Source organism: Girardinichthys multiradiatus, chromosome 7 (genome assembly GCF_021462225.1).
Source record: "Girardinichthys multiradiatus isolate DD_20200921_A chromosome 7, DD_fGirMul_XY1, whole genome shotgun sequence".
Lineage (NCBI taxonomy): Eukaryota > Metazoa > Chordata > Actinopteri > Cyprinodontiformes > Goodeidae > Girardinichthys > Girardinichthys multiradiatus.
Window position 1 is genome coordinate 641,649 of NC_061800.1, and position 19,058 is coordinate 660,706.

Consider the following 19,058-nt stretch of genomic DNA (forward strand, 5'->3'; position numbering starts at 1 on the left):
AAGTTCTTAGAGTGAGCTGAAGTCAGGCCAGGTCATGGGCTGCACACAAACTGGCTTTTAATCACTGCCATCCATCCTTCAAGTGAACAGAAGTGGTGCCTGTACAAACATGCACTTATTACAGGAAATATGAAGGCTGCTCATGACCGATTTAAATGTTTACTTTTCTTTAGACGCTTTAAAAGGTTGCCCAGGATTAGTGAAGTCTGAATGAAAGGAAGTCAGCCTCTGTCATCAGTCAGTTACAGTGTAATAGCTCCGGGTCACACCACTGATGGGTACACATATTACCTTATCTTGTCTTTGCATTACATCTTCAATACCATTTCAGACATAATATGAGAAAAGACAGTTCTTTACTGTTTACAAGAATTTAAAAAAGTATGTTGTCTCATAATGAAAACATATTCCATATTACTCATTTAAAGTGGTTATCCATCTTTATTTTAGAAACACTTATTGAAAGATACTGTAATTTGTAACAATAAAGTATGCTTTTTCAACCATATAAACGTTATTTTAAAAAGATATAAATTATTTAAACAATCTTATATCCTGACTGTAACAGTTTCTGAAATATTCTCCCAGGTGTTTTAAACATCTTGAATACTATGTTTTTTAGTTTGTGCTTATTTTATTTCTTAGTATAATATATATCTGCAGTAGAGTCAGGTAAATATTATGCATTATGCTAAAGAAGTTTTGTTTTTCACAAATAAACCACACTTTATGACATGGCTCTCTATTTCATTCTTTTTTTTTTTTCTTTAAACATGTCATCTCTGTCAGAGTAACACTAAGGCAAGATCAGGCAAAGGGTTAGGGTTAGTCAAGGGAAAAAGGGAGGGAAGAAATAAGGAATAGAGAGAAAGAAGGATAAACAGAATACAAGAGACTAGACTGCTTTTACACCTGCAGAAACTTATACAACAGCAACAGAAAAGGGCACATGTGAGTGTGAGCATGCTTGTGTGTATAAGGTTTCTCCATACAAACATCCAATAGCGAGTGTGAGGAGCCACAGACCTGCCCCCCCACCTGTGGCCACGGAGGAGGTCTGAGCCACAGTCATCCAAAGGCCACCCAGAGCATGGGAACCCCAGGAGGACCATGGCTCCCCATATTTACTCTATCCCCCCAGTTCGAGGTACTGATACCCCAGAGGTGCAACTAGACCCTGGACCCAGGAGGTGTTCCACTTACTTCCGGGGGTAGAGACAGGCAGCCAGACAGACTGCCTGTCTCCAAAATAAAGTATGCTAATGTCTTGCCAATGGAAAATGTTCAAAGTCAGTATCACCAGTTATCTAAAGATTAAAGGTTAGAAAAAAACACCAGGATGTTACTAAAATACAAAGTTTAAAAAAAAAAATAAAAAAAAATTAATGTTACCGAATACACAACAAACAGCAAAGTAGCTTAGGCTCCAAGTGTTGAAGCATGTTGAGCTGAGGAATATAGCTCAGCCAGAGGGAGTGTCACAGCTGACAGGAATTCAACCCTTTCTTTTTTTGAAACCTTAATATGAATCTGATGAGCCATGATGGATGCAAAAGTCTAGGGCTTTTAGGATTCCAGCAGTGGCGATCGTAAAAGGTGGTCTGGTCCTCCCTTCCCAAAGACCTATGCGATGTAAGAGGCAGGAGTTCTACCTCCAGGATTGCTAGTCACCCGGTCACCATCCTCAATGACCACTCAAGGAATCCCTCTTCTGACACCACGTTTGTGGCAGAAATTAAACATTTAAATAACATTGTAAAATAACCAGTTGGTTATAGTAAGATAAAACATTTATGAGATGGTTCAGCAGGAGAGTGCAGAGAAAACTGTCAGGCTTTACAATGACACCCTGAAGCTCAGCTACCATTCAGAATCTTTTATAGCCATTATCAGCCCCCCACTGCAACCCACACACACACAAAGCCATACAACATGGGAATGTGACAACCTTCTGAACTCCAGCATCTTGTCTCCGCAGGCATGTGTTTAGCCGGTTCCTAGTTCCTGCCCAATGGATTCACAGATAACCCCAACTTAACCCCTAGCTCCCTAATTGCACATTGTCACACAGGTCACACACAGGCTGCATTTAAACATACTGATAAACATTTTGTAAGAATATATAAGGATTAGCAAAAATAGGTCATTACAAAAATTCCTCTACACAAAGGCTAAGCCAGTGGTGACAAGTATAATCATCTTCTGATCTTGAATTGATTTAAATACCTTTTTCTAAGTTTATCATTTGATTAATTTCCACATATGTTTGCCACTTGTTAATGATGCTCAATTATGTGACACGCCAGGTGCTAGGTGATCATTCTGAGCAGTTGTGACAAATGAAGCAGGAGTTCAAATAGCTACAAAAACTCTTCTGTAAATTAACTAACTTTTATCTAACTTTTCTTAAGATATTTGTACAAGGAGATGTTTGCTGAGGAGCTAGGCTAACCTTAGCTTGCTTTCACTCTGTTTTGAAATGACTTATTGATAATTCAGTTAAAAATGTATTTATTTAGTAGCAATTTATCAAGTGTTGACTAAACGGACAGTATGTTGTTGTCATGTTTTATAATCATAGTCCATTTTTAACGGACATTTTAATGTCATTTTATTCCTTTGACATGGGATTATATAAATTATGTTTCCTCTTATATTTTGGAAAATAATTAAATTTTGTGATATCTTAGTATTTTTGTGATTTTCTCTTAAAATACCTAAAAATAGGTAATAATAAACTGGTAAACTGGCAATGTACATGGAAGTATGACCTTATCTCCAGAGAATAAAACTAGGTCTAGATGAAATGATAACAGCTAGTCTTGAGATATGAGTACAAACTGACAAATCTGGCAGAGGCGCTTTACTTTGGAATTTAAAAATAACATACTGGTTTTAAAGGAAGTGTAGATGTGATAATGTAGAACTCTATCTTTAATAGCTTTAATAGCTAATAGAAGCTTTACAGTCAAATATTAATTTTGCTACGAATTGATAGCTTAAACTGATTTCCTTTTTTTTAACTGCTTAAACTGACATTTAGAAGCCCAAAAAAACCCAAAATAACACAAGTGTTGCTAACTTGGCAACTTTGTCACTATGTTTAGCAGGTGGTAACACCTCACTCGTCAACTTTTCTTTCAGCAGAATTGCAAAAGACATCTGGCAACTTATTACTGGCACTGCCCCACATGTGTGAGGTCCTTCTCCTTATTCAGGAACACCTCACTGTGCTTTCCTCTATTCTGACAGTGAGCTGCAGAAATGCAGCAACACCTGCAGTGTTGCCCTTGTGGTGCCTTAGAGCACTGTGGACCCATGTGATACAGTCTGTCACTTTCTGTCTGATTTACCATTGCACTTGTAAATAAAGCAAACATTGCACAGATGTGCCTTGTGTGGCTCTCTTAGACAACACTGCATCTGAAGAACATAAGAGCTTATTCATTTAAAAATGGCTGCGATAAATGTATGACGATTATGTTCATTAGCAGTGGCCTCCTTTGGAGACATGAATGCCTTTTCTGACAGATTTAAGCTACATTCTATGAAAAACCCTTTGGCTGTTTGTCTTTTGAGGAGGGAGGTTGTATATACACCTTTGATGACAGGTTTGATGCCTTTGCACCCCAGCCATACCTAGCAATAACTGTATAGCTGAACATTGCACACTTTTTGATCCTACTAGGCTTGTGGAAAAAAACGCCAGCCTGGTTCCAAGTGAAAACTTTCTTATTTTAGTCTCTTGCTTTCTGATTCTTACATTTGAATGCATTTCAGATAATCTATTTTTAAAAAGGTGCGGAAAAATAAATAATTCAGACCAGTGCTACACATATTGTTCACCCTCTCATCTCTTTTAATTTCAGTACAATAAAAAAAACACTTTGCAACAGCAACATGCCAGTAGGCAACTACCCATTCTGCTAATTGGACTGTCAAGTAGAAAAAAATGTGAATTACAATTTAACATCCTGTTGGCAGCCTTTGACATAACTAGGGCAAACACAATAAAGAATTAATGACAAGTGCCAACATGGGGCTATTTCTTAGCCTCTGAATCCAAGAACAGGCTGTTGGGAGTTTACATGGAGGACAAAAAGAGGCAGCATAATAATTGCGTTGACAGCCGACACTTCCCACACCTTGAACAGTGTTCGAGAAAGTGAGAGGATGTTATTTGACACAGACCTACCATGCTGTCGAGGCTGCAGGGCCTTCAGAGCACAGAAATAAATGCAATATCCTGCAACACAAGACTAAAGGCAATTCTTTGCCTATTCTTCTTGACAACATAGAATTAGCCGGCCTGCTGTATGGTGGTACTTTTTTTATTTGCTAATTCTCAAACCAAACCCTATTTTGTGTGTATGGCTATCAATATTATTGGCCATGCACATTACACTGCTTGTGTGGGAAACATGCCGCGTGTAATATTCATCATAATTATGCTGTTCAAATAAAGCCCTAAGTTTATGGAACAGGACAAAAACAAACTAACATTAGTTTACACAAGATATTCTGGAAGCACATGGTAATGTTAGGAGCCAAATTAGGAGCGTGCAAGCTAGCATAAACCCCCACACTCCTTTCTTAAAAGCTGCATTAGGAAGACGAACAGAAAATCTAATATGCATCAAGACTGCCGTGACATAACACATGGAAATCCAAAATGGTACACGTGTTGCCCAACCACAGGATGAAATGTGGAATGAACTGTATACAAGCAAAGAGACTGGTAAAAACTCCCTAAATGAATCCTTAAATTCATAGCATTTACCTGGTTTTAGTACAGCTCAGGAAGGAGGAGTACCAGCTAGAATCTTCATGATGTCATGGAGCCACTAACAAAACACTTCTCTCAACCACACCTCTTTCTCTTTTACCCACAGCGGTACAGCTGACAGCATCGGGGAGACAGCATGCAACCACCTGACTGTTCTTGAAACTTGATGGCGAGTAAGACTTCAAAGAATCCTGGAATCCAAAGTTGACTTCGATCTGATGTTCGTGTATCCATCAGTTGAAGAATGTCCATGTATGTGCATCCAGCAAATCACGGGGGTAATTAAGACAATGTGTCTTAACCTTTTATTCTGAACTTTTGCACAAAAAGAATCTGAGCCAGAGATTCCACTGGAAGGGAAGACGAAGCGGTTTTCCCACTGACTGAAGAAGACAGCTTTGAAACAGCAGCTCTGCATGCCTGAAGCATACAGACCGAGCATAAGGTTTCTCCCCTCCCAGCTGCTACTGAGAGCAGCAACCATTACTTATTTGTTCCGCCAAGCAACTAGAGCTGAAACAATTAATCGATTTAATCGATTAAAATTGATTATTAAACTAATTGTCAACTAATTTAGTCATCAATTAGTTGCTTTGTAATCACGTTTTGCCGTATGAGGTCTATTTTTTAACAGTCATTTACATTTGTGGCCAATGTGTGTCAGTAATGAACCACCAAACACTGTCATCTACCGTTAGAGCAGTAGAAGAAGAAATCAGCTGATAGTTGGCCTTGTTTTCCACGACATTCCACGCACATGGATCTATACGCGGCACAAACACATTTGCACTGAGGAAGATGGTGGAGCACGAACACTTAAGGAAGAAAAGGGGGACAAACGAGAAAACAGAAGGAAAAACAACACGAACAAAGACATCGAAAGTATGGGAGCACTTCACCCTAGATGCAGTAAATAGACGAGTGACCTGCAAGATATGCAAAAACGGTCTGGCATGGCACAGAAGCACGACTTCTCTACATGAACATCAGAGATGAAAGCATGTCGGAGTTGAAGCGGGAGAGGAAGACCCAGCGCGGTAAAAAAAAACATATACCTAATAAGAAACCAAACATGCTAAATACTGTTAATTTAATTAATGTTAATTTAATGTTGCAGATGTGGGCGCTGCTTTGTTAATGACAGAAACAGTAAATAAATAAAAAACGATTAAACGATTAATCGATTAATCGTAAAAAATAATCGACAGATTAGTCAATTATTAAAATAATCATTAGTTGCCGCCCTACAAGCAACCAAGTGGCCACACAGATTGTTTTTAACTCGTTTTAAAACTAATTTGACCCAATTTACAAATTCCTCAAATATAAATGTTTCTCACATATAAATATCCACACTGTGATACTGCATCATATTGGTTCCATTTTTCCTTCATTTGTAAATAGTTCATTGGATTTCCTTATTCCCTCATGTTGCTTGGTAGTTTTAGTAGAACGTTCTGTGTTTATTTCATATATGTGCAGAGCTTGATGTTACTGAACACCAATGCTCAAATAATGTTCTTTCATCTGTTGTTCGTAATTGTTCATAATTGCACAATAGGTACAGAAAAGCTGAATTATAAAACAAAAAAGCACATTTCTTTATAATTTAATTGACTACATAAACAATCAATAGAATAATGTTGTATCTTAACAGGAACAATATTCCCAAATATTACAGGTGAAATATCGACAACAACACAGGACCACAATGGCTGCTTTATTTCCCAGCTTTACTTTCCCAGCTGCACAACAACAAAACCCTAATGCCAGGACATTCATCATTGGGAATTTAATTACTCCCCCCTTGTGGTTATTAATAAACGTCTGCTCCAGTAAAAAAAATTAGAAACTGCAAAAACATTTGCTTGACCTTAGCTTTTGTATCTAAGCTTCGTGTTTTCTCAGTGCTTCCACTAACCTACGTGTATCTTCCTCCTCAGGTTGCTTTTAAGCCCTGATTAAGTTTCCAGTTCGATTCCTGATTTGTGGATTCACTGTTTCCTGACTCCTGGATTAAGAACGTTCTGGGTCTAGATTCAAGCCTCCAGTTATTTCTCCGGACAAATTTCAAGCTGGCAGCTTCCTGGCTCTGCAATGAACTGGCCTCAATCATAAGCGAACCCTGTTCACCCTCCAACGTGCTCTCGTGCAAGTACCTCCACTGGGCGCTCCACACAACCATCTCACACACCACAGACTGTGCTTGACCTAACTTCCCGAGCACCACCTTCAAGTATCCAAAGACCAGCTTACCTTGGATTAACTTACCTCCTCAATCATCTCCGGTCTTGTGCTCCAAGACTCCACATCTCTCTTTCCCCCTGGTGGTTCAGTCATCTCTCCCTATAAGCGACACATATTACTTTAGTAACTATATTCATATTATCACTCATGACTTACCTGTTCTCCCCTTCTCTGTGCAGTTGGTGATCTACCGGTCCTGGTTCTCTCCCCATAATAACTCCTGTGAAAATAAACCTCTTTAAATCTGTGAATTTCTCCTGAGTGTATTTCTGCATGTGGGTCAAATCCGTACCTGGAATCATGACAGAACACTCAGGCCAGCTAGACCCAGCAGATGTGCTCAGGAGAACCCTTTCTGAACACACCCACCAAATACAGTCTCACGGCTCTACTCTTCGTTCCCTTTCAGAGCAGCAGAGGCACACTAACCAGCAGCTTGAGCAGATTGCTTCAATGTTACAACATACTTTGAACAGAAAGACCCTGCAACTGCAGATGGTTGCGGGGGTCTGCTACGGCATCCCCGGTCTCACAGCAGCTTCCTCACTCACACGACATCATTTCCCCTAACTCGGAGAAGTTTTCCGGTGAGGTGGGTAATTGTGGGGTTTTCTCATTCATTGTACTCTTGCTTTCAACCGCTACCCACAATCTTTCCCACATGATGACGTGAAGATATCTTATATGGCTACCCGTTCTGCTGTTTCTCTCTCTGAGTCTCCTCCTCTCTCCTGCTCTCTGTGTCAGATGTTCAGTTACTCTTCTGCTTCCTTTAGTGATAATGATACGTGTAATAAATGTAGCATTTTTATAGTTTTGGAGGCGAGGGTGTCGGAATTGGAGGCCCGGCTCCACGCTGTTGAAAAACCAGCAGATAGCCGAGCCCCCTTAGCCAGCACGGAGCCACTGAGGGTAGCTCCCCGTAGCAGTCGTTCAGCAGAGCCCGCGCAGCCGGGGCCTCAGGCCGGCTGGGCGACGGTACGTAGAAAGCATAGTCCTAGATCCCAGCCCACAGGTCACCACCAACCCGTCTGCGTTTCTAACAGATTTTCCCCGCTCAGTGTCACACCCGCTGAGAAGCCAACTCTGGTAATTGGCTGGGGGGGAAGGAGCCTGAGCTTGTGCGGGAAGTCGAGAGATATCGACTAGAAATAGTCGGGCTTGCCTCCACGCACAGCGTGGGCTCTGGAACCCATCTCCTTGAGAGGGGTTGGACTCTGTTCTACTCTGGAGTGGCCCACGGGGAGAGGCGGCGGGCTGGTGTGGGTTTGTGTGTTGCCCCCCAGCTCAGCCGTCTCGTGTGGAGTTTACCCCAGTGTGGATGTGCAGTAGGGTCGTATCCCTGCGCTTCGGGTTGGGGGAGAGGTCTCTGACTATCATTTCAGCCGACGGCCGAGTGGCATTGCGGAGTACCCGGCCTTCTTGGCGTCCCTGTCGGGGGTGCTGGATAGTGCCCCTCCCGGGGACTCCATTATTCTGCTGGGGACTTCAAACGCCCACGTGGGGAACGACAGTGACACCTGGAGAGGTGTGATCGGGAGGAATGGCCTCCCGATCTGAATCCGAGTGGTGTTTTGTTATTGGACTTCGTGCTAGTCACGGATTGTCCATAACGAACACCATGTTCAAACATAAGGTGTCCATCAGTGGCTTGGCACCAGACCCCTAGGCAGGAGGTCGATGATCGAGTTTGTTGTCGTATCATCAGATCTTCGGCCGCATGTTTTGGACACTCGGGTGAAGAGAGGGGCTGAGCTGTCCACTGATCATCACCTGGTGGTGAGTTGGATCCGCTGGAGGAGGAGAAAGCCGAACAGACTTGGCAGGCCGAAGCGCATAGTGAGGGTCTGCTGGGAACGTCTGGCGGAGCCCTCGGCCAGGGATGTATTCAACTCCCACCTCCGGGAGAGCTTCGACCAGATCCCGGGGGATGTTGGAGACATAGAGTCCTAGTGGACCATGTTCTCCGCATCTATTGTCGATGCTGCTGCCTGTAGCTGTGGCCGTAAGGTCTGCGGTGCCTGTCGCGGCGGCCAATCCCAGAACCCGGTGGTGGACACCGGCAGTAAGGGATGCTGTTAAGCTGAAGAAGGAGTCCTATCGGCTGTGGTTGGCTTGTGGGACTCCTGAGGCGTCTGACGGGTACCGTGAGGCCAAGCGTGCTGCGTGCTAAGTCGGACCTGTTCCCAGTGCATGTTGGACTCCAGCAGGGCTGCCCTTTGTCACCGGTCCTGTTCATAACTTTTATGGACAGGATTTCTAGACGCAGCCAAGGGCCGGAGGGGGTCGGGTTTGGGGACCAGTGGATTCGTTTCTTTTGCAGATGACGTGGTCCTGCTGGCCCCTCTAGCCAGACCTACAGCATGCGCTGTGGCGGTTTGCAGCCGAGTGTGAAGCGGCTGGGGATGAGGATCAGCTCCTCCAAGTCCGAGGCCATGGTACTCGACCGGAAAAGGGTGGCTTGTCCTCTTCAGGTTGGAGGGGAGTTCCTGCCTCAAGTGGAGGAGTTTAAGTATCTCGGGGTCTTGTTCACGAGTGAGGGAAGAATGGAGCGGGAGATCGACAGACGGATCGGTGTGGCTGCCACAGTAATGGGGGCGCTGTGCCGGTCCGTTGTGGTGAAGAGAGAGCTGAGCCGAAAAGCAAAGCTCTCAATTTACTGGTCGGTCTACGTTCCCACCCTCACTTATGGCCATGAACTTTGGGTCATGACCGAAAGAACGAGATCCCGGATACAAGCGGCTGAAATGAGCTTCCTCCGTAGGGTGGCCGGGCACTCCCTTAGAGATAGGGTGAGGAGCTCGACCATCCGGGAGGGGCTCGGAGTAGAGCCGCTGCTCCTCCACATCGAGAGGAGCCAGTTGAGGTGGCTCGGGCATCTATACCGGATGCCTCCTGGGCGCCTTCCTTGGGAGGGACGTCTGGGCGTCTCTGTTGAGTCTGCTGCCCCCGCGACCCGGTCCCAGATAAAGCGGAAAACGACGAGTACGAGTACGAGTACAGTAAGATTGTTATTCACGCTGGCGGTAATGACACCCGGGTACGTCAATCGGAGGTCACCAAAGTTATTGTTGCTTCGGTGTGTAAGTTTGCCAAAACAATGTTGGACTCTGTAATTTTCTCTGGTCCCCTTCCTGATCTGACCAGTGGCGACATGTTTAGCCGCATGCTGTCATTCAACCGCTGGCTGTCTAGGTGGTGTCCAGAAAACAATGTGGGCTACATTGATAACTGGCGAACATTTTGGGGAAAACCTGGTCTGATCCAGAGAGACGGCATCCATCCCACTTTGGATGGAGCAGCTCTTCTTTCTAGAAATCTGGCCAAATTTATTAGTTCTCCAAAACTCTGACAACCCAGGGTTTAGACCAGGAAGCAGGGTCGTAGTTTAATACTCCTCTCTGCAGCTTCTGTACTGTTACCCACCCATTACCCTATTAAGACAGTGTCTCGCCCACGGCCAAAATTCAATAGATTAAAAAATAATCTAAAAGGAGGAAATCAGGAAAATTTTATAAAAATAAACACAACTCAGACTAAAAAGAAAAATAAAACAATTAAATGTAGCTTACTGAACATAAGATCTCTCTCTTCAAAGACTTTGTTAGTTAGTGACCTGATTTGTGACAATCAGATTGATTTATTTTGCCTCACAGAAACTTGGCTGCAGCAAGAGGATTATGTTACTATAAATGAGTCAACTCCTACTAATTGTTAAAATTTTCACATTCCTCGAAATACTGGGCGAGGAGGAGGAATAGCAACCATCTTTCAGTCCGATTTATTGATTAGTCCCAGACCAATCAATAGCTACAACTCTTTTGAATATTTAATCCTTAGTTTTCCTCATCCAAATTGCAAAGCACTAAAACCACTTCTGTTTGTTGTTTTGTACCGTCCACCAGGCCCTTACTCTCAATTTTTGGATCAGTTTTCAGACCTTTTATCTGATTTAGTGTTAAATACAGATAAAGTTATTATAGTGGGGGATTTTAACATTCATGTTGACACTGAAAGTGATAGCCTAAATATAGCGTTTAATTCTATCTTAGACTCAATTGGCTTTGCTCAAATCATTAACAAACCTACCCACCTTTGTCTTCATTCTCTGGACCTTGTGCTGACATATGGCATTGAGTGTAAAGACAAAACAATATTTTCTCATAACCCTGTCCTGTTTGACCATTTTTTAATAATCTTTGAGTTTAATTTAACCAAGTACTCCACGCCTGAAAGACAATTTCATTATAGTAGATCATTATCAGACGATGCTGTAACAACCTTTAAAGAATCTGTTCCACTTTTGATTTCCTCATTATCACAGAAAAACACAAAGGAGGGCAATAATTTTGTTTCTTCCCCTTCACAAATTGATTCTCTTGTTCATAGTGTTTCTTCATCATTGCGTGATGCATTAGACAATGCAGCCCCCTTGAAAAAGAAGGTCATTATTCATAGGAGGCTAGCTCCTTGGTTTAATTCAGAGCTGCATACTTTAAAGCACAATGTTAGAAAATTGGAGAGAAAATGTCGCTCTACACACCTAAAGGATTCCTACTTAATCTGGAAAAATAGCCTACTGTTATACAAAAAGACACTTTGCCAAGCTAGAACAGCTTATTTCTCATCATTAATAGAAGAGAACAAGAATAATCCTAGGTTTTTCTTTAGTACAGTTGCTAAACTTACACAAAGTCATAGCTCTGTTGAGCCATCCATTCCCTTAGCTCTTACCAGCCATGACTTTATGGGATTCTTCTTAAGTAAAATTAATTCTATTAAAAAGAAAATCTTTGAAATACTCCCGAAGATGATTACTTCATCCTCAGCAAGTGAGACAACATTGGAAATGACTGCATAACCTGATTTTGTTTGGACTGTTTTGATCCTGTGGAGCTTCCTGAGTTATCAGAAATATTAGCTTCATCTAAACCTTCAACTTGTATGTTAGACCCAATCCCAACCAAATTATTCAAGGAAGTGTTCCCTCTGATTACCAGCCCCATTTTAGATATGATTAATCTATCCTTAATAAATGGATATATACCACAAGCTTTTAAGGTAGCTGTAATTAAACCTTTACTTAAGAAACCTTCGCTTGATCGAGATGACTTGAAAAATTACAGACCTATATCCAATCTTTCATTCTTATCTAAAATTCTTGAGAAAACAGTTGCTAATCAAATGTGTGAGCATTTACACAGCAATGACCTGTTTGAAGAGTTTCTGTCGGGCTTCAGAGCTCATCATAGCACTGAAACAGCTCTGCTGAAAGTCACTAATGATTTTATTAAGGCCTCAGATAATGGACTTGTGTTTGTTCTGGTTCTGTTAGATCTCAGTGCTGCATTTGATACAGTTGATCATAATATTCTCTTTAAAATGCTGGAATATGCTGTGGGGATCAGGGGAACAGCGCTAGGCTGGTTTAAATCTTATCTGTCTGATAGATTCCAGTTTGTTCATGTAAATGATAAATCATCTTTAAACTCCAGGGTTAATTGTGGAGTACCACAGGGTTCAGTACTTGGGCCAATTCTCTTTACTATATATATATATGCTTCCAATAGGTCAAATTATTTGGCAGCATAGGATAAATGTTCACTGTTATGCTGATGATACTCAGCTTTACTTATCCATAAATCCTGATGAGCCCAACTAGTTAGATAGACTACAAGCATGTCTTGAAGATATAAAAACTTGGATGACTTTACATTTTTTGCTTCTAAATTCAGACAAGACAGAAGTTGTCGTCTTTGGACCGGAGTCTTTAAAAAATAAACTGCTTAGTCAATCACTTAACCTGGATGGCATTAAATTGACCTCCGATAATAAAGTAAAAAGCCTTGGTGTTGCTTTTGACCAGGACATGTCATTTAAATCCCATATTAAGCAGGTTTCTAAGATTTCCTTCTTTCATCTCCGGAACATTGCCAAAATTAGAAATATCCTATCTAGGAGTGACGCTGAAAACTAGTCCATGCATTGTTACTTCAAGGCTGGACTATTGTAATTCGTTACTATCAGGATGTCCACAAAATGCAGTTAAAAGCCTTCAGCTGATTCAAAATGCTGCAGCAAGAGTTCTGATGAAAATTAAAAAGAGAGATCATATTTCTCTTATTTTAGCTTCCCTTCATTGGCTCCCTGTTAAATCCAGAATCGAATTTAAAATTCTCCTCCTCACATATAAAGCCCTTAATGATCTAGCTCCATCGTACATCAGAGATCTGATTGTTCCATATGTTCCTAACAGAGCACTTTGTTCTCAGACTGCAGGTTTACTGGTGGTTCCTAGAGTCTCTAGAAGTAGAATGGGAGGCAGATCCTTTAGTTATCAGGCTCCTCTCCTGTGGAACCAGCTCCTGGTTTTGGTCCGTGAGGCAGACACCCTGTGTACTTTTAAGGCTAGGCTTAAAACTTTCCTTTTTGATAAAGCTTATAGTTAGAGTGGCTTAGTTTATCAAGGAGGGAGCCTTCCTCCCTCCCTGTTGGATGGACTAAAGGGGAGTCAGGTTTAGCCTAAACCGGCTCAGTTATGGTTGAGGTGCAAACACACCCTCCATTTCTGCTACCTGTATGACCCCTTCTCTTTTCCAATGGTAATAATCAGTCTGACAGAGAGAGGTATCCCAATCCTTGTGGTTTTTAGTATAACAATGACCATCAGTGGGACCCTTTGTGGGGTGCCTTGAGACGACATTGTTGTAAATAAGTGCCGTTTAACTAAATAATCTGAACTGAAACTATCTGTGTAGTTATGCTGCTATAGGCTTAGGCTGCTGGAGGACTTAATGACCACTTTCACCCTCTTCACTACATTCTCACACTACTCTCCAATTTTGCATTATTTGCTGTTATTTCAGCTTTTAACTTTGTTCTCTCTTTTCTCTTCCTAGAAGCTACACCTGGCCTGACTCTGTGTCTACCTGTGACACCTTTCTGGAGAGGGGAATTGTCCGAGCTTCTGCTGGCAACAACTTAATGCTCACCCTTAACCGATGATCCACATAGCCCAGTGTTTAACCCTTTCTCTCTCCTAGACATGGCTACTGACTGAGCTTTTACTGTGACTAACTCTATGTGCTCTCTTTCAGACTCTAACCTTGAAAACTGGCTCAGAGTTTATCTGTTCTTTCATCCAGGAGGAGTGAATGCTGCAAGTCACTGACTGGATGCAATCTGCTGGGTTTCCTTAGACACAAAAACTTTTTATCCAATTTGAATAAATAACTGAATCTGTCTGCAATGTTCAATGGTTAGGATTAATTGGAATGTATGAACCTGACTGTTGTGAAGAGCCTTGAGACGACATGTGTTGTGAATTGGCGCTATATAAATAAAATGAATTGAATTGAATATTCTAGGTTTATTGACCGGCAAGGCTTTAAAATGGAGTGAAGCCCGCTTCACGAACTACAGGTCCTTCTCAAAATATTAGCATATTGTGATAAAGTTCATTATTTTCCATAATGTAATGATGAAAATTTAACATTCATATATTTTAGATTCATTGCACACTAACTGAAATATTTCAGGTCTTTTATTGTCTTAATACGGATGATTTTGGCATACAGCTCATGAAAACCCAAAATTCCTATCTCACAAAATTAGCATATCATTAATAGGGTCTCTAAACGAGCTATGAACCTAATCATCTGAATCAATGAGTTAACTCTAAACACCTGCAAAAGATTCCTGAGGCCTTTAAAACTCCCAGCCTGGTTCATCACTCAAAACCCCAATCATGGGTAAGACTGCCGACCTGACTGCTGTCCAGAAGGCCACTATTGACACCCTCAAGCAAGAGGGTAAGACACAGAAATACATTTCTGAACGAATAGGCTGTTCCCAGAGTGCTGTATCAAGGCACCTCAGTGGGAAGTCTGTGGGAAGGAAAAAGTGTGGCAGAAAACGCTGCACAACGAGAAGAGGTGACCGGACCCTGAGGAAGATGGTGGAGAAGGGCCGATTCCAGACCTTAGGGGACCTGCGGAAGCAGTGGACTGAGTCTGGAGTAGAAACATCCAGAGCCACCGTGCACAGGCATGTGCAGGAAATGGGCTACAGGTGCCGCATTCCCCAGGTCAAGCCACTTTTGAACCAGAAACAGCAGCAGAAGCGCCTGACCAGGGCTACAGAGAAGCAGCACTGGACTGTTGCTCAGTGGTCCAAAGTACTTTTTTTGGATGAAAGCAAATTCTGCATGTCATTCGGAAATCAAGGTGCCAGAGTCTGGAGGAAGACTGGGGAGAAGGAAATGCCAAAATGCCAGAAGTCCAGTGTCAAGTACCCACAGTCAGTGATGGTCTGGGGTGCTGTGTCAGCTGCTGGTGTTGGTCCACTGTGTTTTATCAAGGGCAGGATCAATGCAGCTAGCTATCAGGAGATTTTGGAGCACTTCATGCTTCCATCTGCTGAAAAGCTTTATGGAGATGAAGATTTCATTTTTCAGCATGACCTGGCACCTGCTCACAGTGCCAAAACCACTGGTAAATGGTTTACTGACCATGGTATCACTGTGCTCAATTGGCCTGCCAACTCTCCTGACCTGAACCCCATAGAGAATCTGTGGCATATTGTGAAGAGAACGTTGAGAGACTCAAGACCCAACACTCTGGAGGAGCTAAAGGCCGCTATTGAAGCATCCTGGGCCTCCATAAGACCTCAGCAGTGCCACAGGCTGATTGCCTCCATGCCACGCCGCATTGAAGCAGTCATTTCTGCCAAAGGATTCCCGACCAAGTATTGAGTGCATAACTGTACATGATTATTTGAAGGTTGACGTTTTTTGTATTAAAATCACTTTTCTTATTTCGGATGAAATATGCTAATTCTGTGAGATAGAAATTTTGGGTTTTCATGAGCTGTATGCCAAAATCATCCATATTAAGACAATAAAAGACCTGAAATATTTCAGTTAGTGTGCAATGAATCTACAATATATGAATGTTAAATTTTCATCATGACATTATGGAAAATAATGAACTTTATCACAATATGCTAATATTTTGAGAAGGACCTGTATATGAGTTCGATTGCCCTTTTGAAGAGTTTGTGCAAGAATTTAGGCAAACATTTTCTTGTGAAGCAGATAAGACGAGTACGGCTCACCGTTTATGGTCCTTAAGGCAAAGATACAGACCTGTCTCTGAGTTTTTCCGCACTTTAGCGGCTGCCACTGGTTGGGACAATTGTGATCTCAAAACAGCCTTTCTCCAGTCTTTGGATGAGACTTTAAAGGACAAACTAGCACTTTTAGATGAACCTAAGACTCTCAATGAACAGATCGCCATAGCCACAGGGGTTGATAACAGAATGAGAGAGAGAAGAAAGTCCTGAATAGAGCATTCAGCTGTGAGACCCCAATTTCCCGTTAATGTTTCTCAAACCATTAGACCTCTACCACAGACACCCAGTTCCGACCCGGAACCCATGCAGGTGGGGCGCACTCGCCTTTCCCCTGAAGAAAGACAGATGCAGGCAGGCTAATCAGTGTTTATACTGTGGCTCCTCAGATCATTTCTGCTGATCATCTTCTGATCACTAAGCCTGACGCCCTGTCCCGACAGTTCTCTGCAGATGACTTGGAGAAGGAACCTGCACCTATTCTGCCCCCCAAATGGACTATTGGTTCACTCACATAGGAGATTGGAACTGGACCACCCAATCGAACCCATGTGCCTTCGTCTGTCCGCCCTCGACCCATTCACTGGTTCCACACTACAAAATTTTCAGCCCATCCTGGAGCCAGCAGGACCACCGCATTGATCTCGAGCAGATTTTGGTGGCCATCATTACACAAAGATGTCAAGGAATATGTTCATGCCTATACTATCTGTGCCTGAAATAAATCTAATAATCAACCGCCTTTTGTCTTCTCCAGCCCCTTAGCATTCCTAGACGGCCCTGGTCCCACATCGCCCTTGACTTTGTGACCGGCCTCCGTACCTCGCAAGATATGACCACCATCTTAACCATTATTGACCGTTTCTGTCAAGCCTGCCATCTTATTCCTCTAAGGAAGCTTCCATCCGCCCTCCAGACAGCTAAGCTACTCACCAAGCATGTCTTCTGCCTGCATGCCATCCCCCAGGTCATACTTTCAGATTGAGGACCCCAGTTCATCTCACAGGTATGGAAACAGTTTTGCTTAGTTCTTGGAGCTAAAGTGTAATTAACGTCTGGCTACAATCCACAATCAAACGAACAGGCCGAGAGAATGAACCAGCAGCTGGGGTCTACTCTCAGATGCCTCACATCCACCAACCCAACAGACTGGGGCTCATTTATCCCTTGGATAGAATATGCCCATAATTTGCACAAATCCTCTGCCACCGGCTTCTCACCCTTCAAGGTTTCCATCAGCTATCAACCACCCCTTTTTCCTGCATATGAGGAAGAAATTGCAGTCACCTCAGTCCTTCACCACATCTGCTGCTGTAAGAACATCTGGGAATCGACCATTCAAGCTCTTCACTGCACTGCAGAACAGACCAAGAAATTCATTGATAAGAGGCGCAGGCCCGCTCCTGAATATCACCCCGGTCAAAAGGTCTGGTTGTCGTCTCAAGACAGTCCCCTCAAGTCCATGTCCAGAAAGCTTTCTCCCTGTTTCACCTGGCCTCATAAAATAGAGACCGTGGTCAGTCCCACTGCTGTCCGTCTGCATCTGCCTTCAAGTCTTCGTATCCATCCCACATTTTATGTCTCCCAGATCAAGCCCATCATGACCAGCTCTTCTGGACCAGCATTCTGCTTCTGCTGCAGATTGTTTAGCAGTTATGCAGACTTAATAAAGATGGTTTAGTTTCTACTGGCTTCAGCAATTGGAAAAGGGGTCTAGATTCCTATAGAGACCATGAAAAGGCCTTTTTACACAAGGTCTCTGTGACAGCATGGATGAGCATCAAAGTCAGCATGATTCATGGTGATATAGTTGTTCCGCTTCAAACTGCATGTGTAAATGAAATTAGTGAGAGAAGAGAATCTCTGCTGCATTGTTTCAGTTATCACCTTTTTATCAAAACGGGGCATTCCTCTCTGTGGTCACAGTGAGGTAGAAGGTAGTTCCAATCAAGGAAATTTTCTAGAGACTACAAAACTGTTGCAAATGTTTGATCCCTTCTTACAGAGATATAAGACTCCTGATAACACCACATACCTTTCACCCTCCTCTCAAAATGAGCTTATTACTTGTTGCTCCACAGAAGTCACCAACCAAATAATTCAGGAGGTTAAAGAATCAAAGATGTATGCTGCAATGGTGGCTGAATTCATGGATGGGCGCACAGATCAGCTTGCTGTATGTATTCTTTATGTTCAGCAGGACGGTAAAATAAAATAAAGATTCTTGGGCCTGAAGAAACTGGAAGGCTACTTGTCTGCATTTCAAAACAGCTGTTCATGACACACTGATAAGCCAGCGAACATCGCATGTGGCTGAAGAAATCAATTTCATGGCAAAAACTGTATGCAAAGAAAACAACATCCAGGAGCCTTGCTTGGGTTCAAAAAGGAAACAGAAAAAGGTGGAAGGCTTTGTTGTGGAGGGGTATAGTGGATCCAGCTCTGACCAGCTGAATGATTCAGAGCCACTCATGCAGAAACCTTTCTATCCCTGTACTGATTCAATGATAACTGCGCTGGACAATCGTTTTCCCAGCCTTTCCAAAGACATCATGATTGGGATCCAAGCATGTAACCCAACAGCAGAATCATTCCTTTGTGTGCTCTTCCTTCAGAAATTAGCTTCACATTACAACATCCAGCTTGCTCAAGAAGAGGTCTTAGTTGCTAAAAACATTTTAAGCAGAAAGGATCCAGAAAGTATTCCAGACATTGAGAGTGTGTTCAGACTCCCTGATCCCATGATGTTTCCATCACACAGGGCACTTTTACAAATAGCTCTGACCATCCCAGTGAGTAGCTGCAGTTGTGAGAGGTCATTTAGCGCTCTCCGACTACTCAAACGCACCATGGACCAGGAGAGACTTAATGATTTGGCAGTGTTGTCAGTTGAAAG

At 42.7% G+C, this 19,058-nt stretch overlaps 1 protein-coding gene across 2 annotated transcripts in view; it reads right to left on the minus strand.

Moving 5' to 3' along the window:
• cntnap5a (contactin associated protein family member 5a) overlaps window positions 1-19,058 on the minus strand; it is a 299,922-nt gene that overhangs the window by 212,179 nt on the left and 68,685 nt on the right. The window contains exon 1 of one of the 2 annotated variants that reach the window (XM_047371008.1): window positions 7,058-7,276. The exons of the other annotated variant lie outside the window; for it this stretch is intronic. Coding sequence (XP_047226964.1) covers window positions 7,058-7,126 — 69 coding nt within the window. The 5' untranslated portion in view covers window positions 7,127-7,276. Of the gene's footprint in view, window positions 1-7,057; window positions 7,277-19,058 lie in introns of those variants that run through there. 2 annotated transcript variants of the gene reach the window in all.